This window comes from Saccostrea cucullata, unplaced genomic scaffold, assembly GCF_032062105.1.
Source record: "Saccostrea cucullata isolate Sc308-1 unplaced genomic scaffold, CSIRO_AGI_Scuc_v1 ctg999, whole genome shotgun sequence".
NCBI classification, from domain to species: domain Eukaryota; kingdom Metazoa; phylum Mollusca; class Bivalvia; order Ostreida; family Ostreidae; genus Saccostrea; species Saccostrea cuccullata.
In genome coordinates this window covers 502,337-529,771 of record NW_026933174.1, presented here as the reverse complement: position 1 = coordinate 529,771, position 27,435 = coordinate 502,337, and the positions used below count along the sequence as shown (strand labels likewise).

The 27,435-nt window shown below is 34.1% G+C and overlaps 2 protein-coding genes across 2 annotated transcripts; one reads left to right on the top strand and one right to left on the bottom strand.

Moving 5' to 3' along the window:
* Positions 1-5,680: 5,680 nt before the first annotated feature.
* LOC134237463 (putative nuclease HARBI1) lies at positions 5,681-8,685 on the bottom strand. The gene is made up of 2 exons (XM_062719548.1): positions 7,946-8,685; positions 5,681-5,813 (listed from the first exon to the last, which is right to left on the bottom strand). The coding sequence occupies exons 1-2, from the start codon at positions 8,683-8,685 to the stop codon at positions 5,681-5,683; spliced, it is 873 nt and encodes a 290-aa protein (XP_062575532.1).
* A 790-nt stretch (positions 8,686-9,475) lies between these two features.
* LOC134237462 (putative nuclease HARBI1) lies at positions 9,476-11,016 on the top strand. Its single transcript, XM_062719547.1, has 2 exons — positions 9,476-10,215; positions 10,716-11,016. Exons 1-2 carry the CDS (start codon positions 9,476-9,478, stop codon positions 11,014-11,016), a joined length of 1,041 nt encoding a protein of 346 aa, XP_062575531.1.
* Positions 11,017-27,435: the final 16,419 nt, after the last annotated feature.

Here is a 27,435-nt window from a genome sequence, read left to right as displayed (position 1 = left end):
AAAAAGTAAGATCTCACGCGCATGCACGTGCGCTTCGCTCTGATTGGCTGAAACTAAAGTCTCAATATCTTTCTTGTTTTTTGACGAAATCCTTTGAAATTTTAAACATAGGCATGTATTAGGATATCCTACAATAAGATATATAGCAATTATCATGAAAACGCGTGCATGCACATGCGCTGCAATCTGATTGGCTTATGCTTTAAATAGCTTTAACTCCCTAGGTTTTCAACCAAACAGGATGGGATTTGGAACATAGATAGATATAATGGACTTCTACAAGATGGTATAGTCATCATGCACATGCATACACGTGCGTGTACGTGCACTGCAATCTGATTGGCTGAAACTTTAAACAGCTATAACTCCCTTGGTTTTCAACCAAACGGGGTGGGAATTAGAACATAGATAGATGTAGTGGACCTCTACAAGAAGGTATGCCATCATGCTCATATATGCACGTGCTTCTACGTGAAATGAGTAAAATCAAAAATACAGTTTAATGAGCGTATTTTTTTTTATACTTTTGGATTAAATACTTTAATATTTAGTAATAGATTGTATAGACAAGATGATATGGTCTTTACGCACATGCATTCACATGCGCACGCGTGGAATTCTAAAATTTGAATTAACTTGGTACTTTCTGGGTATATGTTGTTAAAGCCTCAAATGCATAGAGTTTGTCTTATTTAATGAAGCTTACAGGGAATGTGGCACCAAAAGAAAGTTGGAGAGCGTTTGGGGAACATCTGTAACGGTCCCCGTTACAATTAGCACTAGTTGTTTATTTGATACTCTACGAGTCCTTTATCATCTAAAGTTTCGTTATTTCTGCACTCGCAAGCATGTTTCGTCTGACTTTTGTTGTTTTCAAGAAAGCTACATCGGACGCAAGCTTTTATTGACGTCAAGTTTATTTCGGTTTTTTCAAACGCGCAACTGACGTACGCGTTTCGAGATTTCTACGGTGAACCGTACGCGCATAAGTTCCAGGCATGTGGCATTACCGTTGTGTTACCCGTTGTCACGTGTGTTGCTAAGGCCGTAATAGAACAGGGTTCATATGCATAAAAAATCTAAGAATTTTTATTAGATCTAAGTATTATACTTATTCCCAGATCAAACTGCTTAACTAAGAAACATACTTTAAGTTTCATGCATAAAAATTCTAAATGCATTACTTAGTGCATCATAGCAAAGCATATCACTTCTTGCTTAAAATAAAACGTCACAATGGTGTGACGTCATTGCGGGTTTTGACGATATTGAATCTCCCGTTTTACGTCATCATCATCGTCTGAATATGGCAGAGAAGAAACGTAAACCAAACTGGACACTGGAAGAATGTTTACATTTAATGCGTTTATTTAACGATAATAAGAAAATTTTGAGGGCTAAATTCGGCGCCGGAGTGACCACTCAAAAGAAAAGGGAAGTATGGAAAAATATTACTGAAGCAATTAATGCAGCCAACCCTTCAACCGTCCGGACTATAGAAGTCGAAAAGAAGTGGCATAATATCCACATGAAGGGGAGGGGAGAAATATCTGATTTTAGAAGAAGTTTGCAAATAACAGGTTCGTGAAATGCTTGGTATGCATGTTATGTCAGCCATGTTGTTTATCGTACCTAAGATACAAGTGATATAAGGGTGATAACTCTATTGTCGGTATTGAGGCATTATATATAACGGGATGTAAGCATTAGATCTAACTGTGAAATTCTGAAATTGATATTCCAAGTCAAGAGACTCATAATGTATTAAAAAATTATTTCATAAAGTACCAAAGTTACATGTGTAATAATGTACCGTAGGACTTTTGGGTCGTTTAAATTCGAATGACAAAAAACAGGCGTCAAAGACTGAAAGAGTAGACTGTGTCAAAGAATGACTGCACTTAAGCTATGAGAGTTGGATCCCAATGATTTGCGCAAAATAAAATTCCAAAATTCATTAAATTTATGTTTTATAGGTATTAAACAATATCTTAAGAGCAGGTTTTGGTTTACTATATTACATGAAAGTATTAAATAATGCCGAGCGACACTAGCTTTTGAAACAGGGGTCTAACAGTTTTGTCTCATTTCTATTGTTATTCATATGCATACCAGTTTTCAACGACATTGTTTACATCGAGCCGCAACTTGACCATTTCTCTCATTTGCCCAGAATGCAGGGACGTAGCATCCGGGGGGGAGGGGGGGCAGGGGGGGCCTGGCCCCCCACTTTTTTCCCCAACATAACCTTTACTATAGTAAATGTTCATTGATGGGATGGTTGCCCCCCCCCACTTTATAACCATAGTATAGTGATAGCAAGGATTGTAAGGCCACTACCCCCCCCCCCCCCCACACACACACACACACACACGAAACGAAATAGGATTTTCGTGTTTGGGCAACTTTTAATTTTTTTTTTTTTTTTTTTTTTTTGCTTGTCAACTTTTTCAGGTAAGTAAAAAAAAAATTTTCTCAGGTTGGCCCCCCCACTTTCAAAAACGATGCTACGTGCCTGGAATGTGTATTTTAACTAAAACTTATACATATCCGAAGGACAATGTTGGTCAAGTTGCGGCTCATATCTAATTTTTAAAAAAATGTACCCAAACTTCGCTCGAGATAGCTACTAAATTAGCAGGTTACGAGTTTCAGCCCATGTGACCCCTTTGATATTATAATCACTTTTCTCACTTGACATTCAAGTGTTCGACACGCTTTCATTGTGTCAGTCGTTGGAAAATTCTTTTCATATCTACATGTACTTCCATCTTCAAAATATTGAAGATCATTGCGTACATTTTATTAGCGTTTTAAAGTTTACGTTGATTTCTTTCACTATAGTGTTTTTGTTCGGGGTATTTTAAAGGGAAAAGGTAATTTTTTGCTGATTACATGCTGTACATATAGCAGTGGCGGATCCAGAAATTTGAAAACGGGAGCCCGACCAGTTTTAGGTCAAGGTAGAAGCGTCATCATTAAAAAAAACTATTTTTTTATTTTATTTTTATGTTACTAATAAGTGCACAATTATTATTCAATACGATTAAGATAAAGTGAAAATGTCATTTTTTTTAATACACTGTAGGTACGAACACTTAATAATTTTAAGATTTAAGTAATTCGCTGCTTGACAGCAAATAATACATGAGCAGTGAATTCGAAATTTTAAGCATTCCAAATTTTATAAGAACGTTAGATAGAGAAAAATATGCAGTGCTTGATAATGTAGAAGCCGAAATTCACTTTTTTTACTGCAATCATTTGTCCTTTGTACTCTGAATACCGATCAAAACTTTTTTGAAAATTAACTCTGCCAATAATCAAATGGCAAGGTCATATATGGATTTACTGTGTGTACTTATTTCAGATTATCCTATAGACAGGTTGCAAATTATTTTTCATTTATGCGAAGACAGCCCATTATGTTCAGAAAATAAAATGTATTTCAGTGTCATTTTCATCTACCAATAATTCTCAAAACAGACACTACCAACCTAAGCGTACAAAATGCATACATATATTTATCACAATTGTGTATATTTTTATGAACTTTTTGTTTTTTTCTCTTAATATTCTGCTCTTTACTTACTTACTCTACTTACTTACGTGGATACAAATTAATGAAATTATATGCATGGTTATAAATCATTTATTTTTTGTACAAAATGAACACAAAACCCTCTTCTCGGTCTTTATATATATATATAAAATATAAATCAAATACGGAAAACCATGCGCTTATGATCCATTTCCATGCGATTTAAATGTCTCCGCCCCTTTGCTGCGACCTTAAAATCGAAAGCGGTCCAGTTCAATTTTCCGGAATTTATGGGTTAAACATGTTCTTTTCAATAGCGTTGTATGTAATTATTGAAATATGTATGACGAAAAATTATAGAAATAAATGTCAAAAGCATATGCTTGCACATTAATCATAGATTAATTCAGCGATTTATTGTAATGTTAAGCTTCAAATGGGTAGCCGAAAAGGTTCCAAATAACGTCCTTAAGTGCAGTCATTCTTTGGAAATTATTTTAGCACGGAAAGATTACGGAAATTTGGACGACCTTGGTTATCATGCAGATTGTTTATTTTGATTTATTAGTTTATTATAGGTCATAGTCTCACTGTGTTTACCCTAATGGCCTGTGCGAGAATATAACCATACCTTTATTTTTTATAACCCCCCCCCCGACCAGCACTTTCGGTTACCGAAAATACTTTACACAATCTAATAAATAGTAGATGTTAGATCCTCTCACATACTCGTTACACTTACATTGGATCTAACATCTACTTTAAATTAGATTGTGCACACCGCGAAGAACTTTTAGATTTTCCAAACAAATGCGTAGATCTATGTAATAATGATTTTTTCAGAAATAAAAAAAAATCATGTACTATAGTGAATTACAATCAACTCGAAATTAGCAAGCCATAGTGAAAAAAATATTACTATCTCAGCTAAAGTGATCCCCGGTATTTTTTGATAAAGAAAATGTAAACTTTTTATATACATGAAATAATGGATATATCTTTTTGAAAGCAACAAAAAAAAAAAAACAAATTTTATATAAAAACAAAATGCTTCAATTTACATAGGTGGAGGACCAGCAGAAAAACCTTTAAGTGCATTGCCACGAACTGTTGAGGAGGTAATTGGTGAGGAAAATGTTTCTATCTGCGGAATATCTGGGGCCTTTGATTCCTCTTTCATAGGCGTAGTCACAGGGGGGGGGCAGCGGGGGCACTAGCCCCCCCCACTTTCAGATCTGGGGGGCAAGAGTATGTCTGTGCCCCCCCCTACTTTTTAAAGAAGAACAAAATCACAGCCAACATTACCTTTACTATAGGAAATATTCATTGAATGGACCCCCCCCCCCCCCCCAAGGTTTGAACCTTGTATAATTGGACTTGAAAGTAACTTGAGTTTGAAAAAGTTGGCCTCTACCCCCCCCCCTTTCTGGAGTTGAGCCCCCCCCCCCCACTTTTAGGTTTTGTTTTTTTTTTCATTGCTTGTCAAAGAATTTCGGGAGTTGAGCCCCCCCCACTTTTAAGTTTGGTTTTTTTTTTTTGCTTGTCAAAGACTTTCTGGAGTTGAGCCCCCCCCCCTCCCCCCACTTTTAAGTTTATGACTACGCCTCTGTCTTTGATGACGTTTAACAATTTCAACAGGGGCATGGAAGACATTCCATCGAGTTCACTTCAAGGGTAAGGCTTTCTTAAGTGTCAGTCAACTTTATTACTGTTTTTTTTTAAATCTCGATATTGACTGTTCTGGCTGATTTTTTTTTTTTGAATAGTAAATCGATAATTTGATGCTCATAAATGACGAGTATAATTCTTTAAAAATTATTTTTTAACAGACGAGTGGTGGAGGATTTTCAGCTCGACCCACAGCTCTCAACGTGCACGAGTCAGCCCATTATCCAAGAAGATGTGTCACTGGCTATCTCGGCCTTCCCGATGCCGCCAAATTCTCCAAGAGAAACTACAGCTACGTGTAACATAGCTAGAGAGAAACTTCAACTCGAAGTTGAGAACCTCCGTCTGAGGAATGCCCTTCTGAAGCAACAATTGAAAGACTTCAATAAAAAACACTTGTAAAACTTTTTATTAATGTTTATACTGAAAATAAATTATAATCGTTAAGGTAAAATAATAAATGTCTTCTCTCTAGAAATGAGTCATTGTATTGTATGCTCTGCCATCCAGATTGTCGGGGACACAGTTGTTGTTGTCAGCATCATCGTCATCACTGCCCTCATCAGAATCATCGTCACTTTCTCCATCCTCGTCAATGATTGGCCTGTTGAGCAATTTTGCTAAATTATGAAGTACTGCGCAGGCCATAATAATCTTGCAAGCCCTGTTACAACGCGAAATGTAATAACAACGTGAAATGTAATAAACCTGGATTATTACATTTTGCGTTATTACATTTTGCGTCGAGATCAACGCAAAATGTAATAACGCAAAATGTAATAACACAATTTTTAGGTTATTACAAAAATTTTGCATTATTACATTTTGCGTTGATCTCGACGCAAAATGTAATAAGATGCTTTTTCGTTGTTACATTTTGCGTTATTTTATTTTTTCACTGAAGACAACGCAAAATGTAATAAAAAAAATAAGTAATAAAACAAAATATAATTAATATTTTTGATTGCGTTGAACAAAAAAGATCATAAAATTGATTCAAATATATACATGTAACCAACATGGGAAATGCGCTGTAAAAATATTTTAAATTAAAACAATGGATCAACGTTAGGGCTTTTTCCGGACATAATACATCAAAATGTATCGTTTTTCTGACTCTGATTTTAGTTGTATTGAATACACTGTACTTAATTATAAAGAATTTATTTAACTTTGATTGGCATATTTTTGATAATCTTATTAAATTTCTAACAAATATAACATATTTAATTAACAAAGATTGACAATAGGTTCATTAAAAGCTCTTGATATGCATTTTCGGCACGTATACATTGGTTAACAAATGAATAGAAGTGTATGTGTGTGTCAAGCGATGATCGGAGAGGCAGGGATAGGGCGGGGTGTTTACTTCGTATGTTTATTATTGTATTACTGTGGACATGCAGAAACAATCCGTTTTATTATAGGATGGAGAGAGACAGAGATAGAGAGAGAGAATATTTTGATTTTGCTTGTCTGCAATGCTGGAGATTTGCATGGAACAGTATGGTATCATTATTGTCAATAATCCCCTTCCCGCTATACATGTACACCTGCTAGTACAAATGAATATTTTTTTTTAAATTCATTGCAATTGTCTATAAAAAGGCAAAAACACACAGCTCAATATCAAAACAACCTGCCCACAGATGCACGTTTCAAATTTGCAACACATATCATATATGAATGCATTTATTAAACTGATTTGAACTACATGTAACTAATTAAATCAAAGTACTAAAAAATATGAATTGTAAGAAATTGATCTATTTATTTCATTTGTAATGTTTTATTTTCTTTTCATCAGCCACTACACTATTGAAAATCTGTCCAACGAAAAAATGTGTTATTACATTTTGTGTTCCTGTCTTTTGCTTAATCTCGACGCAAAATGTAACAACGCAAAATGTTAAAAATCGTGTTATTACATTTTGCGTTATTACATTTTGCGTTGATCTCGACGCAAAATGTAATAACGCGAAATGTAATAATTCTCCAAAATGTGTTGTTACATTTTGCGTTGTTACATTCTGCGTTGATTTCGACGCAAAATGTAATAACGCAAAATGTAATAAGCCAGGTTTATTACATTTCGCGTTGTTATTACATTTCGCGTTGTAACAAAGCCCTCTCTGGACACAACCTTATCTCAGAATGTAATACATGAAAACGTCTTTTCCATTGTCCTATGGTTCTCTCAAGAATGCACCTCGTCACCTTGTGTGATCTATGAATGAAAAATAAATAAAAACAGGCACGTAGCATCGTTTTTGAAAGGAGGGGGGGGGGGCAACCTAAGAATTTTTTTTACTTACCTAAAAAAAGTTGACAGGCAAAGAAAATAACAAACAAAAAACAAAAACTCGAAAATCCTATATATATCTAATGTTTTCCTATATTTCCTTGCTATGAATATACTGTGGTAGAAAACCGGGGGGGATCAACCATCTTTTCAATGGATATTTTCTATAGTTAAGGTAATGTTGGGGAAAAAAGTGCCCCCCCCCCCCTGTTGCTACGTGCCTGAAATAATTGATTAATGAAGATGTATGCAATAATAAGGGGGAGGGTAGGTTCTAACTTGAAAAAGTATATTATTTCTGGTTGTTATTTTTTTTTTATCGAATGGCGATAATGCGGTAACTAACTGTAAATCAACCTGAAAATATGTTGATGCAGAAAATCATGAGAAAAAAGTTCGCAGTATAACATCATTATTAAATAAGACATATTTACCCATTGTATCTTCTTTCCTGTTGGGTTGCAGGGTTAAGGAAGGGAGTCAGGATCAAGTTTTTCCATGGATAGCCACTATCACCGAGAAGGTGACATTTAACAGGAATTAGTCCGGGTGTTTGAAATAATTGGCTAATGCCACTTTCTCGCAAAATTCTTGCGTCATGTGTTGACCCTGGCCACTTGGCGACTATGTCCTGTATATGACAATGTGCGTCCACGACAAGTTGCACATTAACACTGTGGAAGTTTTTTCTATTAACAAATTCTTCTTCATTAACTGTAGGACGCAATATCTTAACATGGGTCCCGTCGATAGCGCCAAGCACTCCCGGAAAATTGGCGATTGCGTGAAAGTCTGTCTGGTGCCTGTGAATTGTCTGAGCGTCGGTAGAAAATTTTATATATCTTTGAATGATATGTGGTCGGGTTAAGGCTGTAGAGACCCTTTGAACAATCCTAGACATAGTGGATTGGTGAATTCCGAAGTCATTCCCGTTACATAACTGCATTTTTCCTGTTGCGAAATAGCGAAGAGCTATCATGACTTGTAAATTAGTTGGTATGCTACAATTTCGACTTGTTGCTGGTGAAACGAAATCGTCAATCAGCGTCCCGATATGTTCAATTCCTTGTCTATCAAAATGGCAGCGTGTGATAAGTCCCACAGCATTGTATTCCGTAAAGGGATCTAATCTCCGCTTAAAAACACGACGTTGTCTTTGCTGTCTTGCAGCCATTTTGCTGTGGTAAGCAAAATGCTTAAAAACTTTAGACAAGGTGAGGGGTTGTTTAGCTTTAAGCATATTCTAGGACATATAAGTAAGAATAAGAAACGTCATGCAATCCACTTACAACGTAAAGTGACGTACTAAGTAAAAAACGTCACTCTGCTTAAGGTAAATCAGCACTTGAGAATATACTTAGCAGAATAAGAATTTTTATGCATATGAACCCTGATTGTTAACTGCGTCTAAACCAATCAGATTTTAGTATTTAACATGAAAGTATAATAATGTAAGTTACGCCCCAATGCACGTGACACGTGTGATTTTTAGAGAGGTTGATTATGCAACTGTTTGTTTTAGCTCAAAATGAAAACACCAATTCAATTTTGATGGCAATCAATATTAAGATAGAAGTTATTTTGTGGGAACATTTCAGAACATAACTTAAATGAATTCAACAAGATTTTTATCCATCATGATGTTAGTTACTTATCACAGATATGTACATTCCGCTTGTAAATTAAAGTAAATATATTAAGAAAATGCCATAAATCTCTTCTAGAAGAATTACATTTTTGAAGAGCAGGGTTCATATGCATAAAAATTCTTATTCTGCTAAGTATATTCTCAAGTGCCGATTTACCTTAAGCAGAGTGACGTTTTTTACTTAGTACGTCACTTTACGTTGTAAGTGGATTGCATGACGTTTCTTATTCTTACTTATATGTCTTAGAATATGCTTAAAGTTAAACAACCCCTCACCTTGTCTAAAGTTTTTAAGCATTTTGCTTACCACAGCAAAATGGCTGCAAGACAGCAAAGACAACGTCGTGTTTTTAAGCGGAGATTAGATCCCTTTACGGAATACAATGCTGTGGGACTTATCACACGCTACCGTTTTGATAGACAAGGAATTGAACATATCGGGACGCTGATTGACGATTTCGTTTCACCAGCAACAAGTCGAAATTGTAGCATACCAACTAATTTACAAGTCATGATAGCTCTTCGCTATTTCGCAACAGGAAAAATGCAGTTATGTAACGGGGATGACTTCGGAATTCACCAATCCACTGTGTCTAGGATTGTTCAAAGGGTCTCTACAGCCTTAACTCGACCACATATCATTCAAAGATATATAAAATTTCCTACCGACGCTCAGACAATTCACAGGCACCAGACAGACTTTCGTGCCATCGCCAATTTTCCGGGAGTGCTTGGCGCTATCGACAGGACCCATGTTAAGATATTGCGTCCTACAGTTAATGAAGAAGAATTTGTTAATAGAAAAAACTTCCACGGTGTTAATGTGCAACTTGTTGTGGATGCACATTGTCATATACTAGACATAGTCGCCAAGTGGCCAGGGTCAACACATGACGCAAGAATTTTGCGAGAAAGTGGCATTAGCCAATTATTTCAAACACCCGGACTAATTCCTGTTAAATGTCACCTTCTCGGTGATAGTGGCTATCCGTGCAAAAACTGGATCCCGACTCCCTTCCTTAACCCTGCAACCCAACAGGAAAGAAGATACAATGGGTAAATATATCTTATTCAATAATGATGTTATACTGCGAACTTTTTTCTCATGATTTTCTGCATCGACATATTTCCGGGTTGATTTACAGTTAGTTACCGCATTATCACCATTCGATAAAAAAAAAAACAACCAGAAATAATATACTTTTTCAAGTTAGAACCTACTCTCCCATTAATTATTGCATACATCTTCATTAATCAATTATTTCAGGCACGTAGCAACAGGGGGGGGGGGCACTTTTTTCCCCAACATTACCTTTACTATTGAAAATGTCCATTGAAAAGATGGTTGCCCCTTCCCCCCCCCCCCCCCCCGTTTTCTACCACAGTATATTCATAGCACGGAAATATAGGAAATCATTAGATATATATAAGATTTTCGAGTTTTTTTTTTTCTTTGCCTGTCAACTTTTTTTAGGTAAGTAAAAAAAATTTATCAGGTTGCCCCCCCTTTCAAAAACGATGCTACGTGCCTGTATTTATTTGTTTTTCATTCATAGATCACACAAGGTGACGAGGTGCATTGTTGAGAGAACCATAGAACAATGGAAAAGACGTTTTCATGTATTACATTCTGAGATAACGTTGTGTCCAGAGAGGGCTTGCAAGATTATTATGGCCTGCGCAGTTCTTCATAATTTAGCAAAATTGCTCAACACGCCAATCATTGACGAGGATGGAGAAAGTGACGATGATTCTGATGAGGGCAGTGATGACGATGATGCTGACAACAACAACTGTGTCCCCGACAATCTGGATGGCAGAGCATACAGAAATCACATTACAATGAATCATTTCTAGAGAGAAGACATTTATTATTTTACCTTTATCGAATATAATTTATTTTCAGTATAAACATTAATAAAAAGTTTTACAAGTGTTTTTTATTGAAGTCTTTCAATTGTTGCTTCAGAAGGGCATTCCTCAGACGGAGCTTCTCAACTTCGAGTTGAAGTTTCTCTCTAGCTAGGTTACATGTAGCTGTAGTTTCTTTTGGAGAATTTGGCGGCATCGGGAAGGCCGAGATAGCCAGTGACACGTCTTCTTGGATAATGGGCTGACTCGTGCACGTTGAGAGCTGTGGGTCGAGCTGAAAATCCTCCACCACTCGTCTGTTTAAAAATAATTTTTAAAGAATTATACTCGTCATTTATGAGCATCAAATTATCGATTTACTATTCAAAAAAAAAAAAAAATCAGCCAGAACAGTCATTATCGAGATTTAAAAAAAAAGGTAATAAAGTTGACTGACACTTAAGAAAACCTTACCCTTGCAGTGAACTCGATGAAATGTCTTCCATGCCCCTGTTGAAATTGTTAAACGTCATCAAAGAGGAATCAAAGGCCCCAGATATTCCGCAGATAGAAACATTTTCCTCACCAATTACCTCCTCAACAGCTTGTGACAATGCACTTAATGGTTTCTCTGCCGGTCCTCCACCTATGCAAATTGAAGCATTTTGTTTTTATTTAAAATTTGTTTTTGTTGCTTTCAAAAAGATATATCCATTATTTCATGTATATAAAAAAGTTTACATTTTCTTTATCAAAAAATACCGGGGATCACTTTAGCTGAGATAGTAATATTTTTTTCACTATGGCTTGCTAATTTCGAGCTGATTGTAATTCACTATAGTATATGATTTTTTTTCTGAACAAATCATTATTACATAGATCTACGCATTTGTTTGGAAAATCTAAAAGTTATTCGCGGTGTGCACAATCTAATTAAAAGTAGATGTTAGATCCAATGTAAGTGTAGCGAGTATGTGAGAGGATCTACCATCTACTATTTATTAGATTGTGTAAAGTATTTTCGGTAAATGAAATTGCTTGTCGGGGGGGGGGGGGGGTTATATAAAATAAAGGTATGGTTATATTCTCGCACAGGCCATTAGGGTAAACACAGTGAGACTATGACCTATAATATACTAATAAATCAAAATAAACAATCTGCATGATTACCAAGGTCGTCCAAATTTCCGTAATCTTTCCGTGCTAAAATAATTTCCAAATTTGACACAGTCTACTCTTTCAGTCTTTGACGCCTGTCATTCGAATTTAAACGACCCAAAAGTCCTACGGTACATTATTACACATGTAACTTTGGTACTTTATAAAATAAATTTTTAATACACTATGAGTCTCTTGACTTGGAATATCAATTTCAGAATTTCACAGTTAGATCTAGGGCCTACTGCTTACATCCCGTTATATATAATGCCTCAATACCGACAATAGAGTTATCACCCTTATATCACTTGTATCTTAGGTACGGTAAACAACATGGCTGACATAACAAGCATACCAAGCATTTCACGAACCTGTTTTCTGCAAACTTCTTCTAAAATCAGATATTTCTCCCCTCCCCTTCATGTGGATGTTATGCCACTTCTTTTCGACTTCTATAGACCGGACGGTTGAAGGGTTGGCTGCATTAATTGCTTCAGTAACATTTTTCCATACTTCCCTCTTCTTTTGAGTGGTCACTCCGGCGCCGAATTTAGCCCTCAAAATTTTCTTATTATCGTTAAATAAACGCGTTAAATGTAAACATTCTTCCAGTGTCCAGTTTGGTTTACGTTTCTTCTCTGCCATATTCAGACGATGATGATGACGTAAAACGGGAGATTCAATATCGTCAAAACCCGCAATGACGTCACACCATTGTGACGTTTTATTTTAAGCAAGAAGTGATATGCTTTGCTATGATGCACTAAGTAAGGCACTTAGAATTTTTATGCATGAAACTTAAAGTATGTTTCTTAGTTAAGCAGTTTGATCTGGGAATAAGTATAATACTTAATAAAAATTCTTAGATTTTTTATGCATATGAACCCAGGTCATACTTCAAGGTCACAGGGTAAAAAATCATATTGTATTCAGAAAAGTCTTGTCACAAGTGATACACATGTGTTATATGAAAGCTTGTCTCTTCTCATGATTCAAAAGATGACCAGAGTTAAAGATTTTGTGACAGACAGACAGACACTTACAGACGGACAAATGAATGAAATTAAATGTCCCCTCGCTTTCCGAATGTATGGGGAAAAAATCAAGAAAACACACCAAGAGGGATTAACTGACCCTAACCTGATTATTCATAGAGAAGCTTTCTTTTAAAACTTGGGTCTTCTTATATGTTAAAATATATTTAGAAAGTTTTTATGTATAAAAAGAAAAAAATATGTGATATGGGTCAATTTAGGTAACAGATCAATATCGCCTGACTGCACCATGCACGATGAAAATTTCATTTACTTAATACCAGAACCTCTTTTTCTCTAAATTAGAAATACAGTGTACAAAGAACTTTTGATTATTTCCAAATATAAACACTTGTTAAACATCAAAGTAGGTTTTCCAGGTATGCATACCAAAATGATCAGAGAAACCCTTTTTCCTGTTTTTTCAACTGAAATATATGGCTCATATATTCTTCATGGTCATGATGATACTTTCAAATCTTTAAGGTAATATAAATAGTAGGTATTTGACTAAGACTATATGTGTGTGTGATGGATCAAAGGGAAATTATTTGTCATTATTTGACATATCACCATTATCAGATTACATGTATATTGTATTTGATGTAAGTAATGTAAGCTTTAATTAATTTGTTATCAAATGTAAATTTAACAGTCGAGCTGCTGCGATGTGATAGGGAGGGACTTAAAAAACAGTCATCAGTAGTAAACAGTCGGGGCCTAGTACATGTATTAAAGTGTTGTCTTATTTCATCTTGTTCATTGTCCCTGCTTTGTTTATCTTCCTGACATTTTAGAGGTTATTATACATGTACCCCCCGCTTTAAATATCCTTCCATCTGTCTGTTATGCTTTGGGGGTACTCATCTCTTCTCAACAACTCCTTTGAGTCTCATACCACTGCATGAAATTTGATGAGACTTTCACAGAATCTAGCATCCTCAGGTAGTGTAGATTCAAGTTTGTTCAAATCATGACCCCGAGGGTAGGGCGGGGCCACAATGGATGATCAAAGTTTTACATAAGAATATATAGGAAAAATCTTCTTCTTGAGAACAGCAAGGCCATGATTGGTCATATTTATATGGATCGAAGTATAGATTCAGGGTGGTAGGGCAGGGCCAGCCCACCATGGATGATCAAAATTTTACACAGGAATATACAGGAAAAATCTTTAAATATATGGATTATGGAAGCATTCTCAGTTAGTGTAAACTTAAATTTGATTTCAACCATTTGGCTTTTATGTCATGTGTGATCATGATCTAAACTAACAAGTCGTGGATCCAAGAGGAGTGGATATTATCTTCCTTTAAAAAATTGTGGCAGATGAAAGGATATTACTGATTATGGCTATTTGATTCAAACATTTCAGCTAATATGTCATGTGTAATCATGATCTAAATTCATAAGTGGTGGATCCAAGGGGAGTGGATATTATATTAAAAAAATAAAGCTCTTTTTGGTGTATGAAAGGATAATGATTATGGATAATTGATTTCAACCATTTATCTTACAGTGTATATGTGTCATGTGTGATCATGATCTAAACTTTCCAGTGGTGGATCCAAGGGGGGCAGATATTTTTTTTTTTAATTTGTGGCAGACCAAAGGATATTAATGATTTTGTCTAATTGATTTCAACCACTTAACTTATTTGTCATGTGTGATAATGATCTAAACTTTCAAGTGGTGGATCCAAGGGGAGTGGATATTATTTTTTTTTAAGTTTGTGGTGGATCAAAGGATATTAGTGATTATGGGTTATTGATTTCAAACATTTAGCTTATATGTCATGTGTGATCGATCATGATCTAAACATGTGATGGATCCAAGGGGAGTGGATATTATTTTTTTCAAGTTTGTGGTGGATCAAAGGATATTAGTAATAATATGGCTAATTATGGCTAATTGATTTCAATAGAAATAAATATTCTGAAATTAATGAAATGTAAAATAAATATTTCAATAGGACTTAATATTTTCACATCAGTTAAAATGAAAATGTGAAAAGTTTACCACAACGCCAATGACAATGCTAAAGAATGACCTAATTAATGTAGTAAACTGTGATCTAATGAAGCATTCGCTTAAGGACACATGTCCTTATAGTAAGGTATTTTTTATCCTATTGGATAAAAATTCCCAAATAACACTTTATAGGACTTTAAATCCTATGAATGGCTAATATGGGATTTTTAATCCTATTTCTTCAATTATGGGATAAAAAATCCCATGGGAGGAAAAATCCCTCACAGTTTTTTTTCTCCCATGGGATTTTGGTGGGATTTCAGGTGGGATGAAAAATCCCCCATTCTCCCATGGGATTTTTAGTTTTGGGAGAAGTTTATAAGAAAACTACAACATTATGGAAGTTGAAATTGACATAATGAGATGAGAATAAAAAATCCCACCAAACTTCAGGAAAATTTTTAAATTATGTCTTTTCGAAAGGGTACCTAAAAGTCCGGACTTTGTCGTGTCCGGACTTAAATGTCGCACTGTTCATTTTTATTACATTGAAAATATTGCAATACATATTGCAATACAATTAAAAATTTCGCAATATATCGATATACTAAATTTCGGGCCAATATCCAGCCCTATATTAATTAAAATTATTATGATAGATTATATAAAATAAAGATCTTCGGTGTTAGAATAAAGATTGTTGTTAAAGGTACTAGTACTGATCAAACAATTTTTTTTTCAATTGAGACTAGGCATAATGTTACAAAGAATAATTAAAAGCTAGTAGATTAATCAAGTTTAATAGTGTAATTCTGCCTGTTCTCATGCTCCTTTAATTCATGTGCCTGAATGAATTTACAAAGTGTTATCATGGCAGTGTTCTAATAAATCTTAACTTTGATTATCCTTTACAGTACCCCGTAAATACATTTTTGCGGTATAGTGCAACCACAGACATTGAAAACGAAAAAAATAATTTGCTACCTTTTAGGGGTTAAATCAGAAAAATTTCCAAATGCAGAAAACAATCTGTTATACGGTATATCCTCTTGCAATAAGAGTTATACAGGGTTTACAATAATTTTCTTTTAGTCCGATAAATGATGCTTTTGAACAAAAATTACCTGAAAAAATTATAGATCAGTATATTATCCAATCAAAGTCAAAATAAGTAATGATATATTTTCTGTATTAGAGTATTTTTATTTGATAAAGCTTGTATGAATTTTCAAATACCCTGTATTCCATAGTTGTTTAATAAGAATTGTAGTATTCCAGTATATTTAAAAATATACCTTTTTTTATCTGATATCAACGATATTTATCAATATGCTCGTTACATTTGAGTGAATTTTGGTTGGAAACGGAAAGTAAGAAATAATTATGTTCTGAATGATACAAAAAGTTCGCGAACAAATTGAATAACTTCCATATAAGAAAAAACATAGGTTTCAATGTTCATATTTTTTTAAAGTAGCCCGCTCTTGTTTTAATGCATATCATGTGACATGCTCCGAATTTTTCCGAGTCTTACATCTTGATTTAATCCACAACTTTTCCACTAATAAAAGTAACTCTCACATGTACAATATGAAAATCCTTTCCGTAGCTTGTTCTTGTTACTTGAAACATTAGTGAAGACATGAGAACTTGAGAAGAGTGAACATGTCATTTATTGACCAGATAAATGACGAAAGTGAACAAAAACACATAAATATACAATATTACACACAATCATGTAAATTATAGCTGGGATAAGGCCAAATAATGATTAGTTTCAACTTAGATATGATATATTGCGACTTAGTACTTATCCCAGCTATTGTTATATAATGATTTCCAAGTTTGTGTTACTAGAAGGTGGCGTAAACAAAGATGCCACACGACATGGTAAATGCTTGATGTTATACAATGAGGAAAAATTCCATACAGACAAAAATTCAAATATTGGTATTAAATGGGAGGAGGATGGAAGGTGGCGGTAAATCGATTGCAGCCTTATGTTTGCGTAAAATTAAATTAAGGTATCAGTTGTACAAATAGGTAAAATTTAGTGCCTGGTGACCCAATTTTTTGATGTTCTAAAATTAATACATTGGTCATGACAGATAAAAAAATTAGGTCATCAGGGGCAACAACTCTTTTGGGGAGATAACTCTTGACCAAAGCCAATTTATGTATAAGAATTGAAAATTTTCGTTATCAAAGAAGTTTATTTTTTTTAAAGTCACATAATAATCATTTTCTTTCATAAAAAAGAATCTAATAGTAATAATAAGATGTTTAATGTGAATTTATACACAATAATTATTTTAATAATTAAGCCCAAAAATGTGTACATGGTGTAGAAAATGTGTACACGCACAACAATCACTTATTATATTTATGAACCATTTCACCATGAAACAATACTGTATTGAAAATTGTAAATATATGCATATTAAGTTATTAATGAAAATATTTAACTCCATCAATGGTGAATTGTTTTCTTTTTTTTAGTAAGTCATCAAAAAATGATGCATTTCAATCATTTATATTCAAATGCTGAAAGTCCTTTTTTCATTATAATTATGTATAATTATACATCTACAATTCAGTCAATAAATGACACATATAAAACATGAATTTTCACTAGCAGAATTAAAGATGCTTAAATCAAACTTGCTAACATTTCATTAAGAATATAAATGGATTCTGGTACAACCAAATATGCATACATGTATATAATCTATCTGTCTGTATGATCATACATCTGTACCGACATAAAAATGATACAAACGTTCCACAGTACATGTATATCAATTTATATTGGTACAACTGAATAAATCATGTAGCAGAAAGGAATATATTTATACAAATATATGTAATATCTCTGTGACTGTATGATTGTTTATCTATACAGAAATGAAAATGATATAAACATATCAACTTATAGTGGTTCAACAGTTGAGCTTCTAAAGTTTGCAGCACAGAAAATTCCTTCTAACATAAGAACATCATTGACTGCACTGTGTGCATTGTAGTCTGGTAGACTAAAATGTCTTGCAAGACACTTCTACTTGTAACTAGGAAGGTTTGGAACATTTTTCTCATGACACTAAGAGAGTAAACAAATGCGGTAACAGTTTCTCGGAATATTGCAGGTTACACTTGTAATAGCACTACATAAAACATGGAAATCAAAAACCCTTCCATTATGTGCCACCAGCACGACATCCCTGAATTTCTCCAGCCACTCCAGGAAGTTGTCCAAGGCTTCTTTGATTGGGATTGCAGCTACTCTCTGTCCCCTCACATATAGAGATGTTCCATCAAAGACAATACCTGTTGCTCTCTCGGCTTTGGCATCCAACTGTTGTTTGGGAAGAATATATGTAGAAAATTGTTCCTTACTCTTTACATCGAAGCAAGCAATTCGTGTGATGTGAGGCATGCTGTTCTTTGATACTCCTTGATGCTGTTCCTTGATACTGGAAAAAGAAATATCATCAACAGTCATTCCATTATTCCATTATTTAAACCAGTGCTTTATATAAAAATATATATACCTTCATGTTTTTTAATTGGTAGAGATTGTGAATTATTAACAAAATCTTACTCAGTCCTGTTGTCTCCAAATCGATGACTACAAAATGGTTTACGAAGCTGTACTGGAGAAAAGGAAGACTTTACAGTGGCATCAGGCACTCTGGCTATGCTCACATCAGTGCTCAGACCAATCTCTGTAATAGATGATTACAAATGATTATGAATTTTCTGTTTATATGCAAGTGCATCATAATTAATACGTATACTTGGTTATGTAAGTATCAAGTGTACTGGATTGGCGTGTTGAGCCCTCGGTAGCCTCTTAGGCCCCTTTATCTGTTAGTCTCTCCTGCTTTATGATAAATCATCTCTGTTTTGCCTTTGGAAGCTTGGCCTTTACCCGTTTCTTGGCCCTATATGAGTCCAGCTTCGCAGAATACTTTTCATTGAAATACACTGGTGAAAGGCCATTTTGTTTTAAAGTCTATAATTGATGTAATGCATGTTTATAAATATGAATCCTATCTTCCCTATAAAATCCCTTACCGAAAATATTGCCTTCCTGCAAATATTTGCTGCAAGCTTGCGGCAATGTAGCCAAAGAAAGCATGACAGTCTATACAAAGCCTTGGTGTTTGCAGCAAGTTAGCGGCAAGTCTGCAGCAAGCTTGCTGCAAACATTTTACCATGCAAATGAGGTTTGCTGCAAGTCTGCAGCAAACATTCGATTTTCCAAATAAGGAAACCTTGCTGCAAGCTTGCGGCAAACATTGCTGCTAACTTGCAGCAAACAATTTCCTTATGGTTTTGGCACATTCCTTTGTACAAGCAGCAAGTTCACAGAAAGCCTTTGTCCTGACCTAAATCTGCTAAGTTTAGAGAAAATCCACCACATGTTTCTGAAATGATGCAGTTTAGGAGGCCCTCTTTACGTTCCTAGACAAAGTTTTCAAACCTTTTTAAAATTAAAGTGCATGATAGCGTTTTTATATAAACAGAACTTTAAGAACTTTATATATAATTTTTAAGGAATATTTTTGTGATTACACATTTACTAATTAATTTGATAACATTTAACTGATTTGGGTCCATTAATACTTTTAAAAAGTATACATATGTGATATCAAAAAGAGGACTGAAATTCATAAGAAGCAGATTTAGATTTGACCTAGCATTTACACCCGAGTTACTCAAACGTGCTTTTAAGAAATATTCTTTCAAAAATCAAAATAAATCGAAATCATTTCTTACCAATTAGATATCATTGATAGAATGAACATCTACATCCAGAGATTGGCACTTTTAATCATTCAAAACGATGTATTCGTAACAAAATACTGATACGTGTACAACTTCAATTCCAACATTTCAAAATGGCCAGTTTTGTGTTGACCCAGTATTATCTGCATTTCATTGGCTGATTGGACTTGTTTACTGTTCTTGCGAACTTCCTGCAAACATTTGAATAGTGAAAAGTTTCCTGCGAACATTAAATTGGCGTGTATGTTTCTTGCAATGTTCCTGCAAACATGTTGGGTTCCTGCGAATTTGCTGCAAGCTTGCAGCAATTGCTGCAATGTTTGCCACAAGATCGCAGCTAGCGGCAATCATCTGCGAACAAGAAAATTTTCTTCCTGCGAACAATTTTGTTTGCTGCAAGCTTGCAGCAGACTTGCTGCAGGCCTGCAGCAAACATATCAGTTTGGTAAGGGATATTCTCTCATTTTTTTCTATTCAATTTCTGTAGCATTTTTAAAGTTACATACATGTATTGTTCATTGCAATATGTATGTGTTAGCATAATAATAATAGAATATAAAAGTGGGTCATGTAAAGGGACTTTGTAAAGCAAGCTTCTATGGACATACTTTTCACTGTTGAATATTTACAACAGAGTACAACATCATTTGCAACAATAAAAGCCGAGAAATAGGCAATCAACATACCTGCACCAACATTTTGTATTTATACAAAAGCTTGGCATCCCCTTTTCATGCACCTCATCTCTGTGTGTTTTGCCATAGGGATTCCTGTTGAGCTTCAGACTAAAGCTACGCTGTACGTATAAGTGCCCGCCCAATCCAAGTTTCAGCTCACCTTTTATGTTTTGTTTTTTTCGTGTAAGATGTAGAGGCCCGCATTGACAGTGGCAGCAATTTTCCAGGGGCATCTATAACTGTAATCCATTCTATAACGCAGCTGTAACGCGTCCGCCCTTTTTCCAACCGTCTGAACTAAACTTCTTGCTATTTATAACATTTTTCATCCCAGGAAGACACGTTTCACCACGTTTCACATGTTTCTCCCTCACAATTATGACCATATATACAGTTGTGCTCCACTAACACACTAGTTTTCGGTGACTTTTTGAAGCGCCCTGATTTGTTTCGTTTCAACATGGACGCCGCCATATTGAAAACTGTTTGTAACGACGTCACGAGATATTTAGATATTTTATGTTTTAAACTCAAAAAAATAATTTTCGGGTATCAAATTTGTCATTAAATTGCTATATATGAGTACTGATCTAGTTGAATAAAAAAATATATTCATTTTAAAGATTTTTTACATTTCCCCGAAATCTAACGAGGTCGTTCCGGAAAATGCCGAGCTCTCGTGTTCAATTCTACATCCGATATCTTAATTGAGCACTCAATCCCGATCAAGCCGAACCCGATCCAAACATGAGTTCGATCCCGATCCAGTCGACCCCACTCTTTTTACATTAAAAATCAATAACAACTGCAATTTTAATCTAAATTTGTCAAAAACAATGTAAACAAGATTGTATATAAAACATTTTATGAGACATAAAATTGTATATATATCCACAACTTTTCCACTAATAAAAGTAACCCTTGCAATATGAATAGCCTTTCCGTAGCTTGTTCTTGTTACTTGAAACACTAGAGAAGACATGAGAACTTGAGAAGAGTGAACATGTCATTTATTGACCTGATAAATGACGAAAGTGAACAAAAACACATAAATATACAATATTACATACAATCATGTAAATTATAGCTGGGAAAAGGCCAAATAATGATTAGTTTCAACTTAGATATGATAAATTGCGACTTAGTACTTATCCCAGCTATTGTTATATAATGATTACCAAGTTTGTGTAACAAGAAGGTGGCGTAAACAAAGATGCCAAACGACATGGTAAATGCTTGATGTTATACAATGAGGAAAAATTCCATACAAACAAAAATTCAAATATTGGTGTTAAATAGGAGGAGAATGGGAGGTGGCGGTAAATTGATTGCAACCTCATGTTTGCGTAAAATTAAATTAATTGAGCACTCAATCCCGATCAAGCCGAACCCGATCCAAACATGAGTTCGATCCCGATCCAGTCGATCCCACTCTTTTTACATTAAAAATCAATAACAACTGCAATTTTAATCTAAATTTTTCAAAAACAATGTAAACAAGATTGTATATAAAACATTTTATGAGACATAAAATTGTATTTATATCCACAACTTTTCCACTAATAAAAGTAACTCTTGCAATATGAAAAGCCTTTCCGTAGCTTGTTCTTGTTACTTGAAACACTAGTGAAGACATTAGAGATTGAGTAGAGTGAAAATGTCATTTATTGACCAGATAAATGACGAAAGTGAACAAAAACACATAAATATACAATATTACATACAATCATGTAAATTATAGCTGGGAAAAGGCCAAATAATGATAAGTTTCAACTTAGATATGATATATTCCGACTTAGTGCTTATCCAAGCTATTGTTATATAATGATTACCAATTTTGTGTAACAAGAAGGTGGCGTAAACAAAGAGGCCACACAGCATGCTAAATGCTTGCACGAAGCATGCAGCGCCACCCAAGGAAAGGCATTTCATAAATTATATACTGCTCAATATTAATTGTAGCAAACATGTGTTCTTTAACGGATAATAAAATTGTGTACTGAATATCATGTAACCGTATGGACTAAATAAGCATAAACATTAAAAACCCACATAAGCACAAAGCTATATCTGAATAAGTAACAAAATATAAAGGACAAAGGTTACTAAACCTGTGAGTAACATAAGGTTAACGAGACTAAAAAAGAGACCCTATGCTACCTCTTAGACAACATGAGCTCATTTTTACAATTTATATTTTATGAACATCTATATGCTGAACTTATGCACAAAATTCAGAACAAAATCCTGCTTAGCTCCAACTAACATACAGTTTTTTATAAGCAGCTGTACACTGACCTGATATACAAATTTTTGAACTTCTAAGCTCATAACATGATAAAATTTTGTAAACAGACATATGCTGACATGATACACAATTCTCAAGACCAAACTTAAAGCTGAATTCCAACTACCATACATAGATTTTATGAGCAGCTGGGTGCTGTCCTCAAGTATATTACCTCGCAAATTTAAGGGCAATTTGAAGAGTAAAATGTGCATCTAAATAGCACTTAATTTTCAAAGCGAACAATTTGCAAGATCACTGAACAAAGTACTATTTTATTTAAGCAGCCTAATGCTGACCTAGGAAGGTTTAAATTTGTTGTTTCATTTTGATAGGATGCTTTTAAATTTTACAATTTATCACAGCAACCATTAGCTGGTCTAATAGACTTGATTTATACGTTTAATTACTGAAATGGATGTAAAAAAGTTTATCAAATTCTAATTAAATTATGGAAAAAACAAACAACCATATGCTGACTTCTCCTCTCTTTCGATAGTCGATGGCAGTACATGTATAAGGGGAAACATTTAGTTTGGAATTGATTTATATGTTTAATCACTGAAATGGATGTAAAAAGTTTATCAAATCCTATTTAAATTCTGGAAAAAACAAACAACCATATGCTGACTTCTCTCTTTCAATAGTCGATGGCAGTACATGTATAAGGGGAACATTTAGTTTGGAACTGATTTATATGTTAAATCACTGAAAATGGATGTAAAAGGTTTATCAGATCCTAATTAAATTCTGGAGAGAAACAATTTTCCATATGCTCACTTCTTTCTCACCATAGTCAATTGCAGTATATGTATAAGGGGAACATTTAGTTTGGAATTCTTAACATCAAGTGTGGAATTCAAAACCTGAATGCATTTATTTTAATGTAACGTTTTTTGAGTGCCAACGACCGAGTTGTTGGATTACATTTTCAGATAAACCATTCTATGCTGCCACTAGCAGTACAAAACTAGCAGTACAAACACAAAAACTATGACCACAATAAAGCAATCATTCGAAAACTTATTGCATGTTTTGATTGGAACACCACAGAACTGTACTTAACTGGTTCATCAGATCTGAAGGTGAATAAAATACCAGATTTGTGTTTATGTTGAGTAATGTATACTTTTAAGGCATGAACTGGACAAATTGACATTTTAAGTCATTGGCTGTTAAAGTAAGTATCACAGGATGCCTATCATTCATAGTTTGGAATATCTCATTGTTATCTAGAGTGAATTATCGTAAATGAATATTATGGCTTGTCTTTGAATTACTTTGGAGTTGTATGTGTTGTTTATAGGAACGAGTTTGCCTAAGTGCATAAAAACGTTCAAGGCAAGAAGGAAGACTGCTGATAGTTGGTTCTTGTGTCTGCTTTTTGAAAAGTGTGAAATAAGTCAGATACTAATTCATTAAGATGGGTTTTGTGATTGGAAGCTCTGGGCTATTTTGGCAACTTTCCTACCATAAAGGAGTATTTGGGTCATAAGATTAAAAATTGCAAATAATTATTTCTGTAGATGGAAGATAAAACCGTAAACTTTGAGTTTTGAAGGTATAACTGCTTTATTATCAGCGAAAAGGCAAATTTTGATAGCTGAAATATGGGACCTAAATGTCTATTAGCAAAGTGATTGGAAGAACCTTAAGATAAATTTTACAATCTATATGAATATCTAACTAAGATTTAGCAGACCATTTTAAACCATATACAGTTTCATAACCCAAAGCACCAGATGCATCTATCTACTTATAAATGTAGCTTCTGTAAAGAACACCACTAATACTGATGAAATATTGACTTGCCACAAAAATGATCTATAAAAGCTACATTGCCTTAATTCAACATGTTCCTTAGCAGCTGATTTTCTATGTAATGGTTTGGTTTACAATTGGATCATGGACTCAGGAGTCAAATCTATGAAGAGTCTCAAACAATGCACGACCAGGTGTGACCACTTGACAGGCAAATTTTGAACATTTATCATTGACCGTCCCTCTCAACATTTGTCTCATATTAATGAGTTTGTTTCTAATGTCTTAGATAATCTACTTCCCATAGGAATAGAATTTACTTCAATTCCAGATATAGTCAAACAAGTTGCTGAGAAGACAGTTTTTGATTCTTTAGAGGAAAATAATACTCTCAAACGTAAACGTTTGAAGTTTCTAACATCAGAGAGACATTTTGAGATATTGGTCTGATTTTTATTCCAACATTAACCATTACATAAACTTAAACAAAACTGACAAGATGAACTAGCACCCATTGGTTAACATTTATCAAATAATAATGATTGTTCAAATGATAGACTGAAGGTGCTTTGGGATATTTCTAAAATCATCTACTATGTCTAGCTTAGCCATAAGTGCCCCTCTCAGACACTTCTTGATTAACTGTAATACATTTTCATTAACGTCACATTGCACAACTTATTTTTCACAAAATGTGTTCATTTACTGATAATACATTATATCGCCAAATTATCTATATATATATTTATGCCTCCTCCTTCCTTTACCTCAACATAACATGAACACCATATATATGTTGAAATTGTAATTTATTGATCAAATAAATCTTGATCAACAATCCAAACATGTAGTAGAAACAAATCAAAATATCAACCAAAATATTCCTAAACTACATGCAATTATACAGTTAACAAAAATAAACAAATACAAAAGAATGTACAAAATGCAATCAGTACTTCAAAACCAAACACTCAAGAGTTTACTTTTTCAAACAATGAACATAGCTAAGTTAAAAGTTGACTTTGAATCTGTCTTGAAAAACGGACAGACATACATACAAATTTACACACATAAATACATATCCGTAAACATAAAAAGTAACAGGTATGGGACTAACAGATAAGTTCAAATGTTAATAATCAAATAATGGGCAAAGGTGGGGTCCATTAGGGGAGGAGGGTGGGAAAACAAAAATTTCGTTAAAAAATTTCTTTGTGATGTTGCGCTTCTATCAGGCTAAAGTTACATAAAGAAAGGACGCTATCTCTCAGCCAATCAAAATCCAGCATTGCTAAGAGGTAACATACGGGCATTAGCTTTGGTTAAATAATTGAGGCTCCCCACAGGTTACAAAATAAAATATGTACAGTTGTCAGCATAAAATCATTTATTACATAAATTGCATTTATATATATATATATATATATATATATATATATATATATATATATATATATATATATATATCTATATATATATATGTTTTTGAGAATGAAATGATTTAAAAATCAGAATATAATACCAGTGATAGTGTTCACCAAATGACATGGTAAATCTGCACATACATGCACGTGTGTAAAATGACAAATACATTTAATATAGCCAATTTTCAATTATTTATGATGAATTGCTTTTAAAATGGATACATTAAAAGTGTATACAATTTGACATGGTCATTATGTATGTGCATGTATTTGCGTGTGTGTAAACCCTTAAATGACTAATATATTAGATTGCCTTATTTAATGAAGCTTTCCGGGAATAAGACACCAAAAGGAACTTGGGGGAGCACTATGTGAACATCTGAAATGGTTCCCATTACAATTAAAACTAGTTGCCTGAGGATTTAATGATAAACATTATTTTCTATCTGAATTGAAATATTTTCCTCTTTGAAATTTAGAAGTAAACATTTGAGTTCAATGAAATGATCATTAAAGATTTTATTTATTTATTTATTTATTTTTTTGTCTACTGATAATGGGACAGAATGTGGTTGTTGCTGTTAAATGTTTCTGCTACCGACACACCTGAAAAACAATGCAACTGTTATAAGGAAAAACAATGCAGCTGTTATAAGGGTGTTTACCAAATTGGAACTATTTAAATCACTAGAAGAGGTAATAGAAGTCTGCGGTGCAGTGGTGCAGCCTTTGAAGCGATCTTGTTTGTAGAATCGTTGCTGGGAGTCAAGGCTGTTGCTGTTGTCTAAGATTTGCTGCTGCCAGCTGATTTGTTGGAGCAGCCACTTGAGTCGATGATCAATTGGAATCCCCCGAATTGCCCAAACTGAATCCACAGAGAGCAATTGAGCCGGTTGACTACGTAACCTCATCTTTTTGGGAGGCTCCAGACCCGTCACATTTTCCTCTTTTTTGGTGGCATTTTATTCTACAATAAGTCCAAGCAGTTGTAATTGCCATAGGTGATAATATAATAGAATTAATAATTTTCTTTGCCACTAAGCTACAAACACATGGTAGATAGGAGCAAACATGTTTACATTTTTCATTTTTATCATTTGTTATTGAACTCTTCACAATGCATGTTGCCAATCTATTAATATCAATGAAATATGTCAATATCAGTCCTGAACAAACTTGCGCTCTATCAATTTTAAGGCTAAAATTGTTGAAATTTTGTCCATTTTATCCTCTTTTGAAAAAAGGATATAAAATCGGGCTAGTTTGTAACGTCATAAAAACAAAAATTATGAATACACTGCTTTGACACTATAATATTTTCTGTT

What these genes read in the sequence shown, in the direction of transcription:
- LOC134237463 (XM_062719548.1), bottom strand. Translation starts at nt 8,685, where the DNA reads ATGGCTGCAAGACAGCAAAGACAACGTCGTGTTTTTAAGCGGAGATTA. An exon ending in CAGGAAAGAAGATACAATGG is followed by an intron (nt 5,814 to 7,945) that starts GTAAATATGTCT and finishes ATTGCTCAACAG; the next exon opens with GCCAATCATTGACGAGGATG.
- LOC134237462 (XM_062719547.1), top strand. Translation starts at nt 9,476, where the DNA reads ATGGCTGCAAGACAGCAAAGACAACGTCGTGTTTTTAAGCGGAGATTA. An exon ending in CAGGAAAGAAGATACAATGG is followed by an intron (nt 10,216 to 10,715) that starts GTAAATATATCT and finishes TTTCATTCATAG; the next exon opens with ATCACACAAGGTGACGAGGT.